We start from the raw sequence: 23822 nt of genomic DNA, 5'->3' as shown, positions 1-23822 counted from the left end.
ACATAGTGAGTAAGAAGACAGCCTGGGGTGCAGAAAAGCCTGTCTCAGAAAAAGAAAAGAGGCCAGAAAACAGGCGCAAAATCTGTTCACTCTTATCTCCTCCCACTCAGAAGAAACACTGCGCAACCGCAAGCAGATAAAAGCTTATCTTCCCACCCGGAGTTCCGCCAAGGGTACAGGGGATGGCGGCCTGGAGCCGGAACTACCCAGCCCCACCGCCTTAGCCCGGAGGGTCCCAAGCGCTGGGTCAGGCGGAAGCGTGGTCGCTACACTTCCGTTTTCCCGGCTCACTCCCGCTACGTTTTCGGCGTCGCTTGCGTTCGCCACACTTCCTGTTGATCCTGGCGGCAGGGTGATGGGCTGAGAGGCGGGCCGCGGCCACTGGGCAGGCGCGGGCTGGGAGCGAAACCACCAGTCCCGGAGCGCGGGGCGTCCGAGGAGAACTGCCGATCATCTGTGGAGCGCCGCCGAGCGTCCCCGGAGCGCCCAGCATCCCCAGAGAGCTGCCGAGCATCCCCCGGGCGCCCAGCATCCCCAGCCTCGCGTCCCTCGCTCCCTCGCCGCCGCGCCATGCCAGCCGTGGACAAACTCCTGCTGGAGGAGGCGCTGCAGGACAGCCCCCAGGTACTGCCCGGGAGGTCGGGGTAACCGCTGTCCGCCTCACAGTGAGGTTAGGACAAGTAAGTTTTTAAGCAGTGTCGAGCAGAAGACGACGTCAGCACTGTGCACACAGGTAGTGCTGGTACTACCGATTCGGTGAGAACGAATGAATGCAGGGGCCGGGATGGGAATCAGAGAAAACCTGGATCCATCGCCCAGCCGACCCAGGCTTCCCTTTGGCACTTTTTCCACTGGTGAAGAGAAAATGACAGCATTTGTCCCATTTGTGCCACGGGGTGGAGCTGGGGGCGGGGGCTTTATTAGCATCTTGGAGATGTGAATCAAGTTGTTTGAGCTGGAGAGTGAAAACTGGCAAGCAGATAGAGCACATGAGTGCAGGGACGTTGCTTCAGAATTCAGCGTGCCTTTCTCTAGGGATCTACTGTTCTCTTAACCTCCTACCCTCTCATAGCTTTTCTGGTATAGTATCCCTAGCTTATTTAAATAAGTCCCTTTATCCCTTAGTGTCTCTGTCCCTGAAAAGTTAGAAAGAATTAAGCTGTTCTCTCAGTTTCTCTTTTCCTTTTGTGTTCCTTTTTTTCCCCCTCCTAAGTGAATTGTGCCTCCCAGATGGAACTTTGACGGATTTACCTACATTTCTGCACCGCTCCCTTGTAGTGTAAGTCAAAGGGGCTGAGTGTACCTGTGTCCAGTCTTCGTTTATTTGTGATTGTCCTCGTATAGGCTAGTAAGGATGTGTAAGCAAGCTGTGATTGTTACAATTCCCATTGTTTGGTTTTGATACAAGGTCTTACTAAGTAGCCATCCATAGCTGGACTGAAACTTGCTGTGTAGACCAGGCTAGCCTTGAACTAGCCTTGAGTGCTGTCATGCCCAGCCTATTTTTTAAATTGATTTAATTTTTTTTAATAGATTGGCACCTATTGTGCTAACTTTTGAAGGCCTCTTTGTACAGGTATGGGTGTCAGTGTTTGGTTTGGACCACAGCATGTGGTGGAAGGCCTTTCAGCCATCCTCACCTGCTGCTGGGCTCTGAACATAAGTGGATGGAAGTCTGTGTTAATCGTCATGGTTATGAACACGGAAGGTCAAAGATAGACTGCTTTCCTAACCAGTCATGACGGCTGAGCCAGGCTCTCCTCACAGAAATAGCATGCTGTAGAGTTTTAGGGTCTCACCCAAGTGAGTGTGCACTGTTGCTGAGTGGCCTGAAGGGTGTGCTCAGCTTTGGGAGAAGTGTAAAGACACCGACATGAGTCTGGAGACCTGGGTTGCAGTTCTGGCTGTACTAGTTAGCTCAGTTTTCTCATCTGCAGAAATTCTACAGAAAACTAGGGGAATGGAGTGGATGGTCTTGAAGGTGGTGGAAAGTTTAAAATTATATCCTATCTATGTGATTTACAACTTTGAGCTGTGTGTGGGGGGAAAAACCCCAATGTTTAGAGGCATTATCATTCCTATCTGGCATTCCTTTTTAATTTTTTTAAACATTTATTTCTTTAGTAAAGGTTTATTAGATAGTTGGCTTCCCTGCAAAGTTACAAAGCCTTTATTTAATTCTGTCCTTTGTTTTGTTATCTTTCTTGTAAGGAATATTTTTAAATATTTTTTATTTCTTAATAATTTCATATATTGCATAGTGTATCTTTTGTTTTGTTTTGTTTTGTTTTTTGTTTTTTTGAGACAGGGTTTCTCTGTGTAGCTTTGCGCCTTTCCTGGAACTCACTCTGTAGACCAGGCTGGCCTCGAACTCACAGAGATCCTCCTGGTTCTGCCTCCCGAGTGCTGGGATTAAAGGCGTGCGCCACTATTGCCTGGCTGCATAGTGTATCTTTATCATATCCCCTTTCTCCAGACACCCCTCAGCATGTTCCCTTACCCATTTTTCTGTCCTCCCCTCCCCCCTCCCTGCTTAATAGCACACAAAATCTAATTAATTCTTACCTTATATGTTTGGGTGTGGGGCCCAATCAGGGTGACCTCCCAGCAGCCACACCCCCAAAGAAAACTGACTCTCCCTCCCAGAAGCCATCAACAGCCAGTAGCTTCTCAGCTGAGGGTGGGGCCTCTGAGTGCCTCCATTCAGTGCTGGGATGTTGGCTGGCATTATCTTGTGTAGATGACCACATTGCTGTGAGTTCATGAGTGGAAGGGCCAAGTTGTGTCTAGACGAAGCATTTCATAACACTTCACCCCATTCTTCTCACCCCCACTCTTCTGTGACATTTCCTCACCCTTGATGTAGGTGTGTGGATGTGGCCATGTGTATGTTGAGGTCAGAGTACAGTTTGTGGAAGTCAGTTCTCTCCTTCCACAGTGTGGGTTCCAAGGATTGATTGCAGATTGTTAGACTTGGTAACAAGTGCCTTTACGCTTTGAGCCACGTGTAGGAAATTTGTCATTGCTGTTGAGACTGGTTCTCTCTCATCAGGGTTCTCAGTGTGGCTGCTGTGTGGGGTAGAAGCTAGCTTTAGGAGTCTTTCATAGTTCTCAGAGCTTGGCTGTCTCTGTTTTCTCTGTAGCAGGTGCAGGATTGCAGCTTTACTCCCAGGAGACCCAGAGCTATGAAACTGGGTAGAACTGAAACCATTTCTTTCATTTTATGTGAAAGAATTAAACAAGAAGCAAATGCCTAGAGTTCAGGATGGTCCATCCTTTTGACTTCTCTGGGCTACATTATCATCTCCAAAATTTACACTGGAGAACCATGTACTCAAGTTACAAAAAAATTACAGAAATCTGAATGTTGTAAGAATGCTGTGATTTTGCATTGAATTGCATTCATATCTCTCTTGAGTTATGGGTTGAACATGCCTGGATCGTACATGGTATGTGCCAGCCATGTTCTAAATGCTTTCCATTCCTACACCCGGTCTGTCCAACAGTCTTTTGAGACAGGTCATTTAGTAAGGTGGAAAAGGGGCAGAGAAATCAACTGTGTACCCTAAAGAAAAGCAGGCAGCAGGAATCAAGGGGTTTGTTTTTGTGGTGTAGGGGAGTGAAGCCAGGCCTTACAGTGCAAGCAGGCAAGTGCTCTGTGCTGAGCTACTTCCTCAGCCTTGGGGTGCTGTTTAAGTTAGCCTGTTACCTAGCACCTGGCTTTCCTAGGGGCCCAAATATTGATTCCCAAGGAGAACAAAAGATACTGAGAACCCATGAGCTGTTTTTTTCTTCTTGTTGGAGGTGGGAGAGTTATGAGGATTGCTTGAGTAGCCTGGTTACACAGGACTTACTTGATTGTCCCAAGAAGTGCTGAATAGAAGTTGACGAGCCTTAGACACAACTATTCATTTCTTCTTGAGTGTGCAGGGTTACACATTATATTGCAGAATAGTCTTAGTGTCTGTGTTCTTTCTGCTGATCTCTGGTACGTGAGTATTTTAGAGGGTGGAGAGATGTGTCTCCATCACTGTTTGTGAGCCTCTGCCCTGCTGGCCAGCCCTGTTAGCTGCTGGAAACATGACCGTCAACTTGATAGGCATACCTGTCCTTGACTGGCTCACGGTCTGTTCCAGGACAGTGTGAGTCCTGCTGTAATAGATAGGGACAGAGACACAGCCCTGAGCCCCAGCAGTGCATCCTGCATCCTTCTTCAGAGGCACCCTCGCTCATCCTGTGTGCAGTATGATTTCCCAGTGAGGTGGGGATGAAGTACTGCTTCACTCTTTGGTGATGTGTTTTGTGCTTTGTTTCTTTGGCAGTTGGCATAACGGAAACAGAGAGATGAAAGATGTGGTTCTGAGGTCATGCAGTGGCCTAGCTGGGAACAGTCCTCCCCAGCAATCAGGCCTTTCTTTATCTCAGTGAGATGCCTCCAAACATGCCTGGTTTTGTATGGCTTCATTGTGGAGTTTGTTCCGTAGCTCTGTGTATAACACATTTTTCCATCCAGTAGACTTGATTCTGTTAAGATGTTTCTCTCCCTAAACCAAATTAGAGGGATAAAATCTTTGTTTAACTTACATTTGAAAGAAATAAAGTATGAGTGCTATTGAAATTGGACACTTACACAATTGTGTGCTATTGAGAATGTCAGGACTGTTTGATTGGGTAACACCTGGATGTTTACTCTGAGGTAAAGGAATGCTGTGGAGCTGAGGCCAGGCCCACAGAGTGCTTGCTCTTATTTGTCTGGCAGCAGATATTCCCTAGAATGTAGGCTAGTAGGGAAGGATGGAGTCAAACCCTGAGCCTGCCAGTTACCTGGGACTTTGATTCTGCCGCTGAGCTTTTGTGTGCATGTGCATGAAATGAGAATGGAAGTAGCTCCTGAGTTGAGCTGTTCTGAAGAGTGAGTAGCCTATGTCAAGTGTGCCTGTGCCAGTGTACCTCAGTGACTCCCTAATGGATTGATGTTACTGTCTGCACTCAGTATACACCAGTGTGTCTGCACTCAGTACACACCAGTGTGTCTGCACTCAGTACACACCAGTGTGACTGCACTCAGTACACACCAGTGTGACTGCACTAGTACACACCGGTGTGTCTGCACTAGTACACACCAGTGTGACTGCACTCAGTATACACCAGTGTGTCTGTACTCAGTACACACCAGTGTGACTGCACTCAGTACACACCAGTGTGACTGCACTAGTACACACCGGTGTGTCTGTACTCAGTACACACCAGTGTGACTGCACTCAGTACACACCAGTGTGACTGCACTCAGTACACACCAGTGTGACTGCACTAGTACACACCGGTGTGTCTGCACTAGTACACACCAGTGTGACTGCACTCAGTATACACCAGTGTGTCTGTACTCAGTACACACCAGTGTGACTGCACTCAGTACACACCAGTGTGACTGCACTAGTACACACCGGTGTGTCTGTACTCAGTACACACCAGTGTGACTGCACTCAGTACACACCAGTGTGACTGCACTCAGTACACACCAGTGTGACTACACTAGTACAACCGGTGTGTCTGTACTCAGTACACACCAGTGTGTCTGTACTCAGTACACACCAGTGTGTCTGCACTAGTACACACCAGTGTGTCTGTACTCAGTACACACCAGTGTGACTGCACTAGTACACACCAGTGTGTCTGTACTCAGTACACACCAGTGTTACTGCACTCAGTACACACCAGTGTGACTGCACTCAGTACACACCAGTGTGACTGCACTCAGTACACACCAGTGTGACTGCACTAGTACACACCGGTGTGTCTGTACTCAGTACACACCAGTGTGACTGCACTCAGTACACACATGTGTCTGCACTAGTACACACCAGTGTGTCTGTACTCAGTACACACCAGTGTGACTGCACTAGTACACACCAGTGTGTCTGTACTCAGTACACACCAGTGTGTCTGCACTCAGTACTCACTAGTGTGACTGCACTCAGTACACACTAGTGTGACTGCACTCAGTACACACCAGTGTGTCTGCACTAGTACACACCAGTGTGTCTGCACTCAGTACACACTAGTCTTTTAGCAAGACTCTGGCATGCCTTTCCTGCCTCTGTCCATTCTGTGTGTCAGGGCATTCCGCTCTCCACCCACACACTGAGCACAGTGGATGCTGATGACTGTGTGTAGGAAAGCAGTCCTTCAGTAGCTGGGCATTCTTTACCAGGCATGATCACTATCTAGTTAAATCCAGTGCCCAGATGATTAAAACAAGGCAAGATACCATGATGCACTTGTCTGACAGTTAACTGTAGGCGATTGATAGAAAGAGGGATGATCTCGCAGGGCCATGGTGGTCCTTTAATCCCAGCACTTCAGAGGCAGAGGCAGACAGGTCTCTGAGTTCAAGGCCAGCCTGGTCTACAGAGTGAGTTCCAAGACAGCCAGGGCTACACAGAGAAACCTTGTCTGGAAAAACAAAACAAGGAAAGGAAGAGGGATGGTCAAAGAGAGCCCAGCTCCAGTGGCCAGTGTCTTGGGCTGGCCCCACAGAGCACACCCACTGTGAGAAACTTGATGCTGCTGACAGCATGGGCCTGCAGTGGACTAATTTATATCTCAACCTGTCCGCTTCCCAGCTCTGGAGGTCATCCTACTTACCTCTAATTGTCAGTGTGACACAGCTAGAGTCAGCTAATTGTCTTTATGGGGTTGGTCTTGGGTGTCTTGACTATTCATTGATGTAGGTGGATCCAGCACATTGGTGGGGATGGGCACCCTGGGCTGTATAAGGAAGCTGTGTAAAATGAGCCCAAAAGTGAGCAGTAAATGTTCCTCTATGGTTTCTGCTGGAGCGCCTGCCCTGGCTTCCCTCAGTGTGGACCGTAGCTTATAAGCAGCAGAGAGGAGGCCAGATCAGAGGTAGAGCACACTCCATAACTGCCCTGTAAGTGAATTTAATGTAACCACGGTATCTGACTATGAAGTTGTTACGTTAGATAAAGTATCAAGTGTTCCATGTCTATCAGTGTCTGACAGGAGGAGCTCCACTAGAGTTCTTCCTGCGGTCTCTGTGGAAGACGGTTGTGTAAGCCTTCTCTTCTTAACCATCTCTCATCTTTATCTTATGCCTTAGAGTGTTAAGAGAAGGAATTAGGATTCAGCTAAATGAACAAGTAACATTTCTAAGAATTAAAATGTCTGCAGTCCAGTTGTATCACTTCTTGTTGTTCCCTGACATGCCATTTATTGTAAGGAAGGTATTTGGATCTTTATAGACTGGTGGGATGCCACTCTTAGATAAGCACATTGCTGGAGTGTTAAGATGAAACCACCTTTTAAATTTAAAGCATTGAGTACCAGCTATGAGCACCAGAGAGAATTGTCTCCATAATAAATGTCATCCCCCACATCACAACTCCCTCAAGACCCCCAGCAGGCTCGGCCCCTAACTCTCAGTCCTCTGGATGGTTCATGCTGGCTGAGAGCAGGGAGGCAAATGCCATGGATGCTAAATGCAGACCACCGTTTTAATAATCAAACATCATACTTGTGTGCACATTCTATTTAGCAGTATGTCATTTGATGTAGTCTTTGTTTACACTCTGGGATCAGCACATTTCCTGCTCTGGGTTTGAATTTTAGGAAGTTTGAGGAACTCTTGTGGCAGGAGATGTCCGTGCTGTGTGAGCATTTGTCCTCACGGAGAACTGTGTACAAAGCTGTCTTCTGGTTCATGGTTCATCGCTCGCAGTTCTTTCGTTAGCTAAGTATTCAAGCCCCTACTTCTGGCCAGGAAGACCCAGGGCAAAGAGGATAAGCACTCTGCTGTGAACCTCCCAGTTTGTGGAGCAAAGTCAAGGGTAGGCCTAGTGGGGAGAAGTGAAGATCCCAATGCTCAGATCCTTACGCTAGTCTCTGGGAGTGTCTGTACCCAGGGAGCTCTGGTCCCACTAGGTGGTGGCCTAGCAGCAGGGAGGCCCCAGGGGTGGCAGATATAGTGGCCACATAGACCAATTCTAACCTTATTTAAGCTTAGATGGGTTTTAAGAAGAAGGAATTGAAATTCATTTGTAAGAAAACATTGAGCATTAATGGTTTGCAAAGCACTATGTGTATGACCTCATTAAAGGCTTCCTGTGCCCTTTTTGTCTCATTTTTACCATTGTTGCAAATTCACATATGTGAATAGGTCTCTGTTATGTGAAGCCTTGACCAAATAGTGCTCAGGGTGTGCTGAGCTCTAGGTATGAAACTGGCAAGAACTATCCTCCAGTTTCTGCCATTGGTCAGCTGCCCTGAGAACTGATTCTTCCTGAGGGAAGGGGCCAGCAGAACCATTTGAGTTTTATGCCAAGAGCTTCTACCACTGGGCCAGGACATTGGAGTTTCCTGGCCGGGAGCTTAAAAGTTCTCCCCCTCCCCCATCCTACCCTCCCTACCACCACAGAATTTGACTGTGTGGAATCTTAAGAAGAAACAGTGACAGTCTCCGGGGCACCCTGTCTGCAGACATGCAAGCAGCTGGTGGAGGCTGAGTGTGCTGGGTGACCATACCTGGTGCACAGTGCTGTGGGTCTGGTGTTCCCTGCGTGGACTGGAGGGAGAGGCTGCCCTATCTGACGCTGATTACTGAGTGGATGGTGCGTGCATAGGTAGGCACTGAGGTCAGCATGGATAATTGTCCTGAGTGGTTTCTCCCGTGGTACTAGGAGTGAGAGCAGGGCCTCAGGTGCTGGCAGCTGGCTGTTCTACACTGGGCTACAAGCCCAGCCTGTAGAAATGGGCCTTCTTCTCTGGTCCTGAGCAGATGTTATCTGCCTGTTCCTGCTCTGTGGTGGAAAGGATGAGATTAGAGTTCACCAGATGGACACTTGCTCTTCCGGGCCCAGATAGTTCCTGTGCTGAGTGTAAAGGCTGACTGACCCTTTTGTCTCTGCCTGCAGACTCGCTCCTTGCTGAGTGTATTTGAAGAAGATGCTGGCACCCTCACAGACTACACCAACCAGCTGCTACAGGCCATGCAGCGTGTCTATGGAGCACAGGTATGCCGCTCACCCCTTCTCTTGGAGGATGAAAAGTTTGAGTCTGAAAAACACTTCACTTAAAATTTTGAAATAAAACCAGCCGGGTGGTGGTGGCACGTGCCTTTAATCCCAGTCCTCGGGAGGCAGAGCCAGGAGGATCTCTGAGTTCGAGGCCAGCCTGGTCTCCAAAGCAAGTTCTAGGAAAGGTGCAAAGCTGTATGTAGCTTTGTACAGAGACACCCTATCTCAAAAAACCAAAGGGAAAAAAAAAAGAAAAAAAAAATTGGTCAGAGGTTGAGAAGATGGTTAGTGAGGACCTGAGTTGAAACCCCAGAACTCACATAACAAAACTGGGCATGGTATTATGCGAGTATCTTCCCAAGCTGGAGATACAGATAGGCAGATCCCTAGGGTACATTGGCTGGCTTATGTGAGCCCCAAGGGAGAGACTGTCTCAGGAAGGTGGATGGCTTCCAAGAGAGGACACAGGAAATTCACGTGCATGTATATGTACCCCCAAACATGAACATACACATATCAGAATTGTTTTTCTTACTTTTCTTCACCTCAGAAAACCAAGGATGGTCTTGTTTCCCATGTTTGAGACAGAGTTTGATCTTCCTGTGACTGGCACCAGGAGAGAACCCACAGAATTGCTTTTGGTTTTCTTTTGAATCCAACCCCAAAGGGAAACATTGTAGTCTCCTCTTCCCATTGTGAATGAGTGGGCTCAGTGTCTGGATGCTGTTTGTTTTTCTCATCATTGGGCAGTCTTGGATGTTGATATGGGAGGGAAGAAATGGCTTTTCAAGGGTTCTCCTCTGGAGATGGGGTGCCTCTTTGTTTTGAGGAACAAATATCTTGACTTGCAAACCCATGCAAAACAAACTGCTGAGTAGCAAAAGCAAATCTCTTTACAAATAAGAACTGCCACATATGTCACTTTCTAAGGAAGATGTGACTGTGTGTCACATAAATAGAGAATGTACACATTGGAATATCAGTAGAAAGTTTTCATTGATCCTTAAGTCTGAATGTACTTACATTCTTTATTCTCATCCATGATATGAATGATAAAAATACCACAGACAGCAGTGTATAGCTTGTAATCATCCGGCAGAGCAGGGCCGGCAAGATGGCTCAGAGGGCCATGGTACCTGTACCAAGCATGGCAGCCTGAGTTCCAGCCCCAGAACTGACGGGGTAGAAAAGGGAACACCTCCTACAGATTGTTCTTTGACCTCCACACATTTGCTGTGGCACGTATATCCATATGTAAATATACATGTGTACACAAAAGAAAATAATAAAGTATAATTTAAAAATATGGTTGTACATAGTTATTAGTCATAATGCACCATGAGAAAAAGCCCTAGTCTTTGCCTTTAGAGAGCTTACATTGGGTCAGGAGATAGACAATTACTATGGAATGTGTGAAGGCCTGGGTGGGGTATAAGTTGGCTTTCTGTTACCATGACAAAATGCCCAAGAAAATCAGTTTACAAGGTGACCTGGGTTATTTGGCTCAATCTTGCAGTTTCAGTACATGATCACTTGGTTTTGTGGCTTTGGGCCTGTGGTGAAGAAGTCTATGATGGTGATGTGGGAGAGCATGGTGGAGAAAGCCACATACCTGATGGTGGCCAAGAAGTGGACGAGAGGAAGGGCTGGGTTCCATTGTCCCCTTCAGGGCACACTCCAAGGGCCTAACCTCCTTCCACTAGACCCCACTTCTCAAAGGTTCTGCCACTTCCCAGTAATGCCCCAAGTGGTAACTAACCTCTGTGGTTATTTGAGACCCTAAAGGAGGGTGATTGTGGTGGTTGTGATTTCTTTATGTGGTAATTACACAATGTACACTGTACTGAAGTGTCACACTGTTCCCTATGAATGTGTACAGTTCCTGTGTGTCAGTTCTAAAGCAGACATAGTGAAGTGGGGAAGGGAGGGAGAGATAGTGTCTAGACCTTGACTGTAACCACAGAAGAGAGAACACAGGAAGAGGCACAGGCACATGGATCTTTCTTGGTATAGTCCTGGCTGTCCTGGAACTCACTCTGTAGACCAGGCTGGCCTCAAACTCACCCATGTCTGCCTCCACTTCCAGAGTCCTGGGATTAAAGGCATGCACCACCACCACCTGGCCTCTTTTTGAGTTTCTGAGACCTAGGCTGGTCTGGAACTCAGTGTGTAGCTGATGATAACCTTCAACCCATGATCCTCCTGCCTCTGATACCCAGGTGCTAGGATTATAGACACATGCCACCACACCCAGCTCACAGATCTCTCTTGGAACAGAAGCTCTGAGGTCCATGGGGCACTGGAGTACAAGAAGAACCTTGTTGAAAGTTCAGGGCCAGAGTTCAGGGCTAGAGACGGAGACTCAGGAACTAGCGTCAGGTAAGAAGAACTTAGTGATAGGAAGTGTTTTTGCTGGTACACACCTTTATGTGAGCCTCTGAGTTTGAGGCCAGCCAGGGCTACACAGTGAGACCCTGCCTAAGAAAGAAAGAAAGAGAGAGAGGGAGGGAGGGAGGGAGGAAGGGTTTATTGCGGTGCTAATAATTGAACCTGGGCCTCGAGGCATGCTAGGCAAGTGTTCTGCTACTGAACCCTCGTCTCAGACGGTGAGACTAGTTTAATGTTCAGGAGGCTGTGTACTTGTTTGTGATAGTCTCGTTTGCTTTGATGAGCCTTTCAGAACTTGGGAACATGAGGACTTTTCTAAGTTTTTACTTGATCACTTATATTAAATGCTTTTGTATTTTTCTCTGAGTATTCCAAATTTTATACAATAGGAAAAAATTTGACCGTCTTATCTCTGACCTTCTTGCTTGCTGTTTAGTAATCTTGAATACTGCCGTTGGATGGCCCTGCTCCTGTTTGATGCCTTCAGGCACATGACTTCAGTGGCTCTGTGTCTTCCACTCACAGGCATCCCTGCTCTGCCTTCCACATTGTCACAACCGTTTGCTGAAGAGTCAAAACACTTCCTTAACGCATTCTTTTCTTCTGAGCCAGAAAACTACATTGTGCCAGAATTAAGTAGGTCTTGCATACTGAAAAGCTGGGGCCTGCTCCTAACTCAGAGCACATGACCATCATGTGGTCTGTCCACTGGCCAGCACCCCCTCCCTTCTGGCTTCAGCTGCAGAGCTGCGGAAATGCCCTAGGGACAGCTGGCCACCAACAGCATCCAGATTGGCACAGGCGGGCAGTGGTTTTTCAGGTTTATTGGAAGGGCTAAGATGTGTTTTGCTTGCTTTGATATGTGTATATTTTAAGCTAGTAATACTTTTCTGTTTTCATTCTGGCCATTCGCCTGCCTCTGGCTTTCTTGGTTTTATTTCATGTTGTTCCTTAAATGTTTTACACTTAAATATATTGATTTTTTTTTTTTTTTTTTTTTTTTTTTTTTTTAGTGAGATACAGTTTTTCACCATTATATTTTAAAAGTAATTTCATATGGCTGGTGAGACACAGGTATTTTTAATTAGGCTGCTTGGTACACTTTGGATTCTTCTCTAGTGAGCATCCTTTGGGCTTAGTTTAGAAGGAGGAAGAACAGGAAAAGTAGAGAAAGTGAAATTAAGGTTGCTGTCTCGGAATAGAAAGCTGTAGGTTTTGACTGGGAGTGGAACAGGTGCTCTCTGGGTAGGAACACTTTCCATCCATTATGTACACACAGACTAACTTAGAGAAAGGCCAAGGGATCTTTGGGAACACAAAAGAAGGACTCTGAAGTTACTGTTGACATTCAGTATGACTTCAGGACTCAAAGAAAGACTGGAATCTAACATAAAGAAATGGCTGTCATATATTGGATTTATACGAAATATCCTCTTTATCTTTACTAACATTAATTACATCATAGAATATAAGTTATGTGCTAAATGTACATGTTTATACCTTAGCCTTCTGTCCTATAATTAGATATGGCTTCTAGCTGGCAAAAACAAAGGCATTTGATAGAATATTGAAAGGTGCAGTCTTGTAGATGAGTATTTGTAGAGGTTTATATTCAGGTCTTAATACATTAGTTTGATGATTACATGATTAGGTAGTTTTTGTTGTTGTTGCTGTTTTATTAAATTATTTCTTATATGCCCAGTAGAAGAGAATGCCTTCTTTGAAGGTTAGGATACAAATTATCTAATTCAGTTACAGACTCTGGGTAAATAAAATCACATGTATGTATATGCAATGCATAGTAATGTTTAACTACTGTTGCTATATTCACACAAAGACCGATAACGTGACAATTAAATTTTTCAAAGAGAAAAGTAGAGAGAGTTCTGAGAGCAGACCCCCTTACTATGGCTGGTTTGAGGGGATGTTTAGATTTCATGTGGCTTAACCTTTGGAATGAGCCTGTAAGTTAGCAAGGGGATTGACATCTCAGGGCAAGGGTCTGCGTGGCCCCATTTTGTCTCTTAGCTGGCTGAAGAGCCCATGCTAGGAGTTGAGTGAGCCCTCATGATGGCTGTTCACTGCCGAGGAAGGCGAGCACCCTTTACTACTAACGGAGCAAAAGCTGGTTGTTTAGGGCTCTCTGCTGCTTTTCAGAATACAGGACAGATAAGTTCAGATGCCTGAGGTGTCTAAACAAGAACATAAAGATGTGTGTGCAGTTACGTTGGCACAGATTTTGCATTCAATACATTTAATATGGTGCTTGCTTTAAGTCCGTGTGTCTGATAATTAATTGCTTCCTTCCTAAGTAGGTTTAGAGTTGTTTTTGTTTTGTTTCATTTTTTTAAACATTGGACTGACTCAGGCTTAGGAGAGAGCTGTTTAGATCATCCTCTCAGCCGTCATACAGATGGGGGCCAGGTGAGTGGTGGCTCTGGCTGTGGTTAGGAAGGCTGCTGGCGGGTTAGTAAAATTGATGGTTCTTAGTGCCCACCTTCTCTCCTCTAACAGAAGACAAGCCTCTGGTTGGTGCCTTTGGTGTGTGGCAGTGTTTTAATAAATTAGATAAAGTTTTCAAAAATGTTTATTTGTGTGTGTGTGTGTGTGTGTGTGTGTGTGTGTACGTACGTACATATATATGTGTTGGTACCCCTGGAAACCAGAAGAGGGTGTTGGGTCCCTGGAGCTAGAGTTATAAGAGATTGAGAGTCACCTGGTGGGTGCTGGGAATCAAACTCTAGTCCTCCTCAAGAGCAGTGAGTGCTCTTAACTCCACCCCTGATGAATTTCTCTTCAAATGACAACCACGTTAAAGCTTGTTTCTTCCCCTCAGCAGGCAGGTTAATCCAGTCCTATCTCTGCAGCTCTTCTTCTCTTTTGTTTGGGTTTTTGCTTTTTTATTGTTTGCTTGAGATGGGGTCTTAACCATGAAGCCCTGGCCAGCCTGAAACAAAGTTGTGCTGTTCTTCGCCAAACTTGAGGGGCATAGAAATAGTGCACCCCAAACAGATCTGGAAACTGCACCCTAAAAGCCTGTTTTGGACAAGGAAATGGTGTAATCTCAAGCTGAAGCGAAGATGAGAGAGAAGGGGAGTGAAATGATTTAAATTCTACGCATAGTTCTTGGGCAAGAGAGATGGCCCAGCAGGGAAAGATGCTTGCCGCCAAGTCTGAGCCCTGAGTTTAATCCCCTGAACCCACATTGTCCTTTATCTGACCCCACAGACAAAGAGATAGACAGAAGAGAGGGCTCTTCTGTTAGTTAGACACACGGAAGTGGAAGTGTCTCACACCAGGTCAGGCACCTCCTGTTCACTGTCTCATGTAGCTGTCCTAACTAAGAAAAATAAGGTTATTATAACAGCTGGGGAAGAATCTAAGTCCGAGAAGTTGTGTGGATTGCCTGGGGTCACACAGCTGTCACGTGGCAGAATTGGAAAAGCTGGAAGTCTCTCTTGGGCTCCATGCAGTGTTCTGGACACACTGCTCTCCACCAATGGCAGCAGCAGCTTGGGCTTTCTCTCAGAGGCTGTTCTCATCCAGACAGAACAAGTCTGGTTTCTGAACCTGGTAACTTTGTAGTCATTGGAGGTGGGCCCCAGTGTTTGAACCCAGAGTGACTGTCTTCCTTTCATTAATTTTTAATCCAGATTATTTTAATTAATACATTTCACAGTCCTGACAGTCAAATTGAGGTTTATTTCCCTGCTTGAGGTGGAGAAGCAGTTTGTAGCTTCAGGTGTGTGGACCAGAGCTGAGTGGTCTCAGGAAACAGCCTCACAGAGCTAACCCCTGCCCGGTCTGCATGTGGGGTTCACAGTGCTTCATTTTGCAGCCTCGGAGGCCTTTATGGTGGTGAGCCTCATCCTCTTAGGTACAGGCCTGGCACTTCTGTTTTCTCTGGCTTCCTTTCCATTTCCTGATGTTTGCCTCAAGAATAGGTGCAGTTCTTTTGGGGCACTCTGGCTCACCTCTGGTGTGTTTCAGTTAGTTCTCACATCAGCTCCTGACTCTGTCTGCTTTCCCTCCACCCATGCTTTGTTCCTCTCCAGCCACAGGGGACTCTGCTTCCACAACTCATCTGCGCACCCCACTGCCTGTTTCCCAGACAGTCAGCTACCTGCCAGCCTGTCAGCTCACCTTCTTCTCTCGTAGTCCATCTTAGGCTTCTACTGTGGGTCTTGACTGCTAGGGTGAATGCCCTTCTCAGATTCTTGACTTCAGGCCACATCAGTGCCATTAGGAACAGACCTCTAAGCACATGGCTCTCCATGGTGACCCCAGGTGAGTTTCCTCAGTCTCAGCTTAACCATTCCTAGCTGCCATGGGGGTGCTGCCCACGGAGGCTATTGGTGGTTTCAGGTGGCCTTGTGGCCAGTGAGCCTCTCTGGCCTGGTGACATAGGCATTTCCTTGCCAGAAGCTCAGATGCCCATCGGGCTCCTCCCCACCCCGGGTCTCTGCTGTGGCAACAGACTAGAGGTTCTTTAATGTAGGAGGAGCCGTCTGCAAACCCTTTGTCAGCTTGTTTTTTTTTCTTCTTATGCTGCACTCTGCCACTGAGTTACACCCCTAGCCCCAGCTTGTCTTTTAAGAGTTCCTGTGACGTAGACAGTGGCCTAAGAGTTGTGCAGGACCACGAAAAGAATGACACAGGTCAAGTATGTAGCTGAGAGGTAGAGCCTAGCCTAACAGTTGAGGTCACACACACACACACACACACACACACACACACACACACACACACAGCATGTTTACTCTTAGAACTCCCATCAGAACCTAAATGCAGGGCCACCTCTCTTGCTGTCTAGGTCCCAGCAAAGTGTGTCTTTGTGTTCCTAACAAGAGGCCCTCTTCAGACCTGCCACTTGCATATTGGCTGAAGATTGGCCCAAGCCCCAGTTTCACAGGTTTTGTCGGCCCCCCTGGTGAGCGCTTCAGTCGGGCCTAGGGATGGGTGAGGCTGGGCTGAGGCGCCGCCTGCTGTGCTCAGTTCTGGCAGGGCCTGCAGACCGCCTTTTGTGAGTGCCTGCTCCCCAGTGAGCTCCTGTGGGAGGAAACAGACTGAAGCTTTGTGAGGCCAGGCCTAGCAGTGGGCGCTTGTCCCCAGTCACTATGGCGGTAGCTCCTGTGCTCTGTGTGCTGTGTCCTACCTCCCCAAGGCCCTGCGGAGTTGTGTCCTTGGCACTTGAGTGTGTCCTTCAGCTCAGAACGGCCTCAGTCTCACAGCAGCTCCCTAGCAGGGTTTTAGTTATATCCCAAGCACGTGTCAGAGCACATGACAGAAGCATTGAGAACGCAGGCCTTGCTTGGTGGAGTGTCTGAGGGTTATTACCATGTTTGTTGACTGCTTCTTGAGAACTCAGTGTCGGGGAGCACTACTGTGGAGTGAAGAAAGTGTGGGGGTTGTGGGCGCTGAAACCAGAGCAGCTAGGAGTTGGTCATCCTTAACTTAACAGCAGTTGGAGGCCAGCCTCAGCCTCAGTGAGATGCCCGAGAAAGAGGCTGTGAGAAGCAGTGGAGTGGAGAACTAGCCAGGCCTGCACTCCTGTCCCTGCCGTGCCAAGGGCGTGACACTGGCAGGCCGCTCAGCCTCTGTGCTCAGTCTCTGCCTCATCTGTAAAGTGAGGGGCTGCGGAGGTACTCAGCAGTTAAGAAAGACCCAAGTTGGGTTCTCAGTATCCACATTGGTGTTCCAAACCACCTGAAACCCAGATCTGGAAGAGGGATCTGATGCCCTCTTCCAGCCTCCATGAGCATCAGCAGACATCTACACGCGCACGCAAACACACACACACACACACACACACACACACACACACACACACTCTTACACATCGATACAAATAGATATTCAAGCTGCAACAGGGACCCTGAGATTAACAAGGTAGCACATACAGTATAGTTTCTGGTGTGAACTAAGCACTCTGTCAGTATTAGCTGCTATTTTATGATTCTTGAGTATGCAAATCCCACCCACAGGGGACTGCCTCCGCCAGATGCCAGCCTGACACATGCCCATCTTACTCAAAGCAAGGAACTTTTGTGTAACCCCTGGAGGAGACCTTCTCTTCATAACATCACTGTTGTAGATGGAGGATCAGCCACGTCTTCATCTGGCCTTTGTGGTTTTTTGCCATTTGTAATGTGACCCTATATAGTTAGGAATTTTTGCTCACAATTTGATTGCAGGTATTGTTTTAAATTTGGAGTTTAGATGAGTCTTTTAACCTTTTCATACATTGATTCATCAAACTTGTTGAATGGCCGCTCTGTGCCAAGAACCATTGCCTGCCCCATCTAAACAAATGATGGAGCCCTGTGTGTGTGTTCACTTGCTTCCTTGACTCTGTGACCGCCACTCATCAGTCCCAAAGGAGCAGTACACAGGGCAGGCTAAGGCAGCAGAAGCGTGGGACTATGTGGGACGATATTCTGGGAAAGAAGGAGAAAGCTGTGGTGCTTTATAGTCTTACCTACTCCATAGGGCAGATGGAGGTCGCCAGGGAACTGTAGCCTGTTTTGTTGAGAAGGTCCCAGAATATGGGTTTTGTTTCTGATTGGTCAGGCAGAGGACACCCATGCAAAGTTTTAAAAAAAAAAAAAAGTCCCCTTGAGTATAGGACTTGTCCTTGAAAAAACAGCAGCCCCAGAGAAAGAATGAGTGGAGGCCAAGGCCACAAAAGTCACCTTGGGACTCACTGTGCTCTGGCACCATCTTGGGAATAATCCTCAACTGAAGAGCAGCTTGAACACAGCTTTAGAAGCAGGAGACTTATGTCCTAGGTCTGCTGCATTGCTGAGCCAGAGGCAGGAAGGTGACAGGCTGGGGACAGGGTGGGCACTGAACCAGCACAAGAGCCTTGCAGGGCAGTTGAGTTCCCCAGGCAGTGCTTTCTCCGTCTTCTAGAACATGGGGATGACCCTGCTTCTGTCACAGCTGTCACTGGTGTCAGGTCCCAGGGCTGGGCTCTGAGTCTGCACGTGGCAACCTGCCTCTGCTGCCTCCGAGCTCTGCAGCCTGCAGGTACCATCCACAGGCAGCTCTTGAGAGCTGTTCCCCAGTGCCGGGTCCTCCTCTGGGAAGCTGCTGCGCCTGGCCAGCTCCCTGGCTTCCTGCTTTGGTAGGCAGCTTGCCGTAGAATCCAGTGAGATCCTGGTGTTGGCACCTCCTGGTCACCCAGGGCCTTTCCTTTGCAGTCCTTATCTTGCATGTGGGCCCTGTTCTGATGGCCCCCTCCCTCACACATCCATGACTGGGATAGTGTCTGCTCACTCCTTGTTTACTGACTGAATGACCAGAAGGAGCAGTTTGTTCTAAAGCAAGCTTTAGGCTTTTGATATGCCTTAGTTGACCTCTAAATATTGCCAGACAAATTTTGCCAAGTGTGGTGGTCCAAACCTGAGGGAGGAGGCTCGTGAGTTCCAGGACAGCCTGGGCTACATAGTGAGACTGTCTAGAAAGAAGAACGGTCACTTCCCAGGCTCACACATTCCTGTCAAGGCTCCTCTGAGGTGGCCTGTAAAACTGACACACTCGCTTTTCTCTTCCCCCTACAGAACGAAATGTGCCTGGCCACTCAGCAGCTTTCGAAGCAGCTCCTGGCATATGAAAGACAGGTAACTTGATGGTGCTGCCCTACGCAGTATGTGCTCAGGACCCAGGCGGTCCCTTTGAAAGGCACCCTCCAAAGGTCCCTGTGCCCTCCTGCAGCCTTCCCTTTTCTCTTCCTTTCTTTTTTCCTTCTATCCTTCCTCACTGATAAAATGTAACTGGGGTCATCCCAAAGCCTCTGTGAGAAGCCTAGAGCCAATCAACTACCCATGAGTGTCCCTGGTCTCCAGGAAAGCCGAGCCACTCAGTGTCAGCCATTGGGACAGAACACTAGAAACCATCGTGTCCAGACAGAAAGGCGTGGCCAGGGAGGGTTGGTATACCTCTCAGGGAGCCTGACAGGGTGTGCCCTGGGAGAAGAAAGGGAGTGGGTGCCAGTGTGGGGTTTGTGGGTGAGCTTCTGGAGTAAATTCCTGCATCATTTAACACCTGGATTTTCTCATTCTCTTGTCCTAGAATTTTGCTCTAGGCAAAGGTGATGAAGAAGTCATTTCTACACTACACTATTTTTCCAAAGTGATGGATGAGGTGAGGCATGGAAAGTTTTTCTCTATGAACTTTCTTTCGTCCTATTCTGGCTCCTCTGCATTTGAGAATACCTCCTCAGGTTTCTGAGGTGCAGTTCATAATAGAAGTGGAATTAGCACTGTGTTTGCTTTTTGGAGAGAAAATATACCACAGGGACTTTTGAGCACTCAGTGTTCTGGTTTCTAGGGCTGCCTTGACATGTTTCCACAGCTAGACAGCTTCAGATAATAGGAATTCATTCTCTTGAAGTCTCGGAAGACAGAAGACGAGCTCAAGTTCTCTGCAAGACCACACTCCTGTAGGGTCTAGGTGGAAGTCTTCTCTCTGGGCAGCTGCTGGGGCTTCTGCCATGCCTTGGCTCATGGCAGCCTCCCTCAGGTCTGCCTGTAACTTCGTGTGGTCTTCCTGTCATCTGTGCTTCTCTTCTGTGTCTTTTCTTATAAAGACGATGTCACTGAACTCGGGCCACCTGGAAAATCAGGGTACTTTCGTTTAAGATCCCAGATTACATTTGCAGAGACCCTGTTTCCATGTGCTCCCATGCCTGTGTTCCAGATGGATGTGTCCTTTGATGGAGGCCCAGTTCAACCCATTACAAAAGATTTCGTACACCTTTTCTTGTAACTATATTGTATTTATGGAAACAATTGTTAAAGGAAATTACATAAATTTTACTTGTAAAAACTGTAAGTGGGCTGGGGATGTGGCTCTGTGCTGTAATACCTGCCTAGCATGTGACAGGCCATGGGTTTGATTTCAGCACTGGTTTTGTTGTTGTTTTTATATACATTTTTTTAATAATTTTTTTTTCATTTTTTTATACCAACCACAGTTTCCCTTCCCCTCCAGATCCTCCTGCTCCCCCTGCCCCCAGCCTTCCTCCTGATCCCCATCCCCTCCTCCAAAAGAGGATTCAGTTGAGGCAGGACCAAGCCCTCCCCGCTGCATCAAGGATGTGCAAAGTGTCCCATCATAGGTAGTGGGCTCCAAAAAGCCCGCTCATGCACCAGGGATGGATCCTGATGCCACTCCTAGGGGCCTCTCAGACAGACCAAGCTAAATGACTGTCTCACTTATGCAGAGGGCCTAGTCCAGTCCCGAGGAGACTCCACAGCTGGTGGTCTAAAGTTCATGAGTTCCCACTAGTTTGGTTTGGTTGTCTCTGTAGATTTCCCCATCATGATCTTGATGCCCCTTGCTCATATAATCCCTCCTCCTTCTCTTCGACTGGACTCCTGGAGCTCAGCCTGGTGCTTGGCTGTGGGTCTCTGCATCTGCTTCCATCAGTTACTGTATGAAGGCTCTATGATGACAGTTAGGGTATTCACCAATCTGATTACCAGTGTAGGCCAGTTCAGGCAACCTCTCACTATTGCTAGTAGTTTAATCTGATGTCATCCTTGTGGGTTCTTAGGAACTTCCTTCCCTAGCACCAGGTTTCTCCCTTAGTCCATAATGTCTCTCTCTATCAAGATATCTCTTTCATTGCTATCCCGCTCCGTCCCTCCCCAGATCGACCATCCTGTTCCCTCATGTTCTCATCCCCCACTCCCTACCCTCCATTGCCCCCCACCCAGCCCCCAGTTTACTCATGGAGATCTCATCCATTTCCCCTTCCCAGGGTGATCCATGCATCCCTCTTAGGGTCCTCCTTGTTACCTAGCTTCTCTGGAGCTGTGGGTTGTAGCCTGCTTACCCTTTTCAGCACTGGTTTTTAAAGACACCCTCAGAGCTCCAGTGCGATTGCTACCGGGGGACTTCTGCGGCCCTGGAATGTAGAAGCTCCAGCTTTCAGAGTCTGCAGAGTGCTTGTCAGAGTAAATGGGGGCCTAAGCGGGACAGCACATGCCCTGGCCAGGCACTGGGCCTGCGGTTCTGGACCAGTTGCATTCTACTCAGTCACCACACTGCCGTTCACCACAGTGCCAGGCCGCCTGCCCCGGGGCTTTGTGGAAGGCACTGGAGAAGTAAACAGGCCGTACGGTTCTGAGATTTTTATCGTGTCCCACTGAACAGTGGGCAGAGGACCACCAGACTGTTTTCCCTGCTGTACTTAACAGCACGTGCAGGAAGCCTTGGGTCCCACAGTGAAGGGCCCAGTCCTACACACCTGCCCTGACTTCAGGTGCCAGTTGTAAGGCCAGGCTGTGAACCTTCTGACTAACTGGCTGTACATTGGGGTCAGTCATTTGTAAGAATGGGTCACGGTTCGGGGACTCACAATAGTCACGGTTATATTAGGAGATATAAAGGACACAATGACCAGCCAGATGCAGTGACTGGTCTGCAGGGTCAGAGTTCACACAGCTTCCTGATGTCTAGACTAGGCTGCTGCCAAGCAGGTATAGGTATGAGAAGAGAATAGCTTCTGAGATAGTTTCCCTGCCTGTACCAGAGTCTTTAAAGCTGAGCCAGCCGACCCTGGAGAACAACTGAGCAGACAGCAGAGACCTATGTGGCCCATTTCATAGATGTCCTGGGATGAGGTCCTTCTTGTGAGTCATCCAGAAGTGTCCTCTGAGTTCCCTCCTTCACAGTGTGCGTCAGCACTTCCTGTCAGAGCATCTGGAAGCACAGGGTGGGAGGCAGACCCTGCTTGTTGATGTTCATCAGCTGTTGATGAAAAACATTCCATTTCTTACTGCGGTCATTCTAGGAAAAATCTCAGCCCTCCAACCCCAGTGGAACTGACTGATACGGCCATTGTCTTGTTTTCCTATCAGAAGAAAGTCGCCACACTTCAGCTGGTGTTCCCTTAGCTGGCAGAGGGTTGACCTTAGATCTTTAACCCATGACCCAGAGGGCAACCCTGTAGACGTGCACGCACAGGGCAGTGGCCTTCCTGACTACCGTCACTGTTGAAGGCAGCCTTCTGACGGCTGACCACAGAAGTGATCTCGAGCTGCTCGCCCCCAGTCACCCACACTGGGGACATCCCTTCCACTGGTCATCCATCACTGGTGCCTAGTCCAGGATGTGTGGTTTGGGCAGCACTGTGACATACAGAGCACACTGTGTGCTGTGTGTGGAGAGAGATTGATTGCGTTCCTAGCATGGTTACATCCCAGCTGTGCCATTAATTTGTGATCTAGATTAGGGAGTTATTTGCCTGTGGGTAAAGTGGGGATTGTAAATGGCCCTAATTCACAGGATGAGTGAAAAACCAGGTATACAGGCTGGAGAGTTGGCACACAGATGCTAGCACCGATGGCATCGTCCTCTGTCTCCTCCACGGCTCTCCTGGCCTCTGCTGGGTGTGGGGTTAAGCCAACCCAAGTCAGTTCCCAGCAGGCTGGTTTTTCTGGTGTGGCTACAGCCCTTGTGAGTGAGGTTGCTGACAGGCCTGTGAGGTGGCAAGGCACAGAGTCCTGCTGGCAACTGCATTCGGTGCCAGCCAGTGCACTGTGTGTCTAGCAGGGTGTGGCCCTGTCTGAGAACACAGAGCTAGGGTTTGTACAGAAAGCAGAGAGGACTGTGAGCTGAAGACACCTTTAGCAAGCGTCACTGGTGCCGCAGTGAGAGCCCTCTAGGCCTACCTCGTTCGTGTTTTAAGAGAGTGTCCTGAGGACATCCAGCCGAGCCACTGAGGCACACAGAAGTGTCTGGTGCCCCCTGCAGGAGTGAAACCATGTCAGCAGTAATGCACACCATTTTCTCACTTTAGTCCTTTTGCTTTCAGCTCAATGGTCTCCACGCAGAGCTGGCCAAGCAGCTGGCAGACACTGTGGTTCTACCTGTTATACAGTTCCGAGAAAAGGATCTCACAGGTAAAGTAGCAGGCTCTGTGCAGCTGCCTTCTGAGTTGTTAACAGTGATTCTGTGTCCAGGTCTTTCAACAAGTGGTGGTCCAGAATGCTTTTTTTTTGTTTGTTTGTTTTGTTTTTGCTTTTTTTGAGGTAAGGTTTCTTTGTGTAGCCTTGGCTGTCCTGGAACTAACTCGCTTTGTAGACCAGGCTGGCCTCGAACTCACAGAGAGCTCATTAAAGGCGTGCGCCACCAAGAATGCTTTATTAAGGAATTTCATTCAGCAAACTTTTCTTGGCTCTGCACATTCCTGGCTCACCCAAGGGAGGCTACAGGCAAATAAAACAGATGTGGCGGCAGATCATTGTAATGCCACAGAGTATGGCCAAGGACTGGAGAAAGCCCCACAGAGCCTGTGGACTTCCTGGGCCTAGGGGCTCAGGGAAGCTTCTGGTGCGGTGGCGGCGTTTGCGTGAACTATACATGTCTGCTGAGTGGACAGTGATGCCAGGG

The 23822-nt window shown here is 48.1% G+C and overlaps 1 protein-coding gene across 4 annotated transcripts in view; it reads left to right on the top strand.

The window, feature by feature from the left end:
- The first annotated feature begins 316 nt into the window (after positions 1-316).
- Positions 317-23822, top strand: part of Appl2 (adaptor protein, phosphotyrosine interacting with PH domain and leucine zipper 2) — a 46413-nt gene continuing 22907 nt past the window's right edge. For 2 of the 4 annotated variants that reach the window (XM_036169582.1, XM_036169581.1), the window contains exons 1-5: positions 317-624; positions 8931-9029; positions 18983-19042; positions 19494-19565; positions 23245-23332. In XM_036169582.1, the coding sequence (XP_036025475.1) occupies positions 571-624; positions 8931-9029; positions 18983-19042; positions 19494-19565; positions 23245-23332 (373 nt within the window). In that variant the 5' untranslated portion in view covers positions 317-570. Of the gene's footprint in view, positions 625-1213; positions 1280-8464; positions 8640-8930; positions 9030-18982; positions 19043-19493; positions 19566-23244; positions 23333-23822 lie in introns of those variants that run through there. The other 2 variants (XM_036169584.1, XM_036169583.1) reach the window with 2 other exon arrangements.

Source organism: Onychomys torridus, chromosome 20 (assembly GCF_903995425.1).
Source record: "Onychomys torridus chromosome 20, mOncTor1.1, whole genome shotgun sequence".
Lineage (NCBI taxonomy): Eukaryota > Metazoa > Chordata > Mammalia > Rodentia > Cricetidae > Onychomys > Onychomys torridus.
This window is presented reverse-complemented; position numbering and strand designations above follow the sequence as displayed.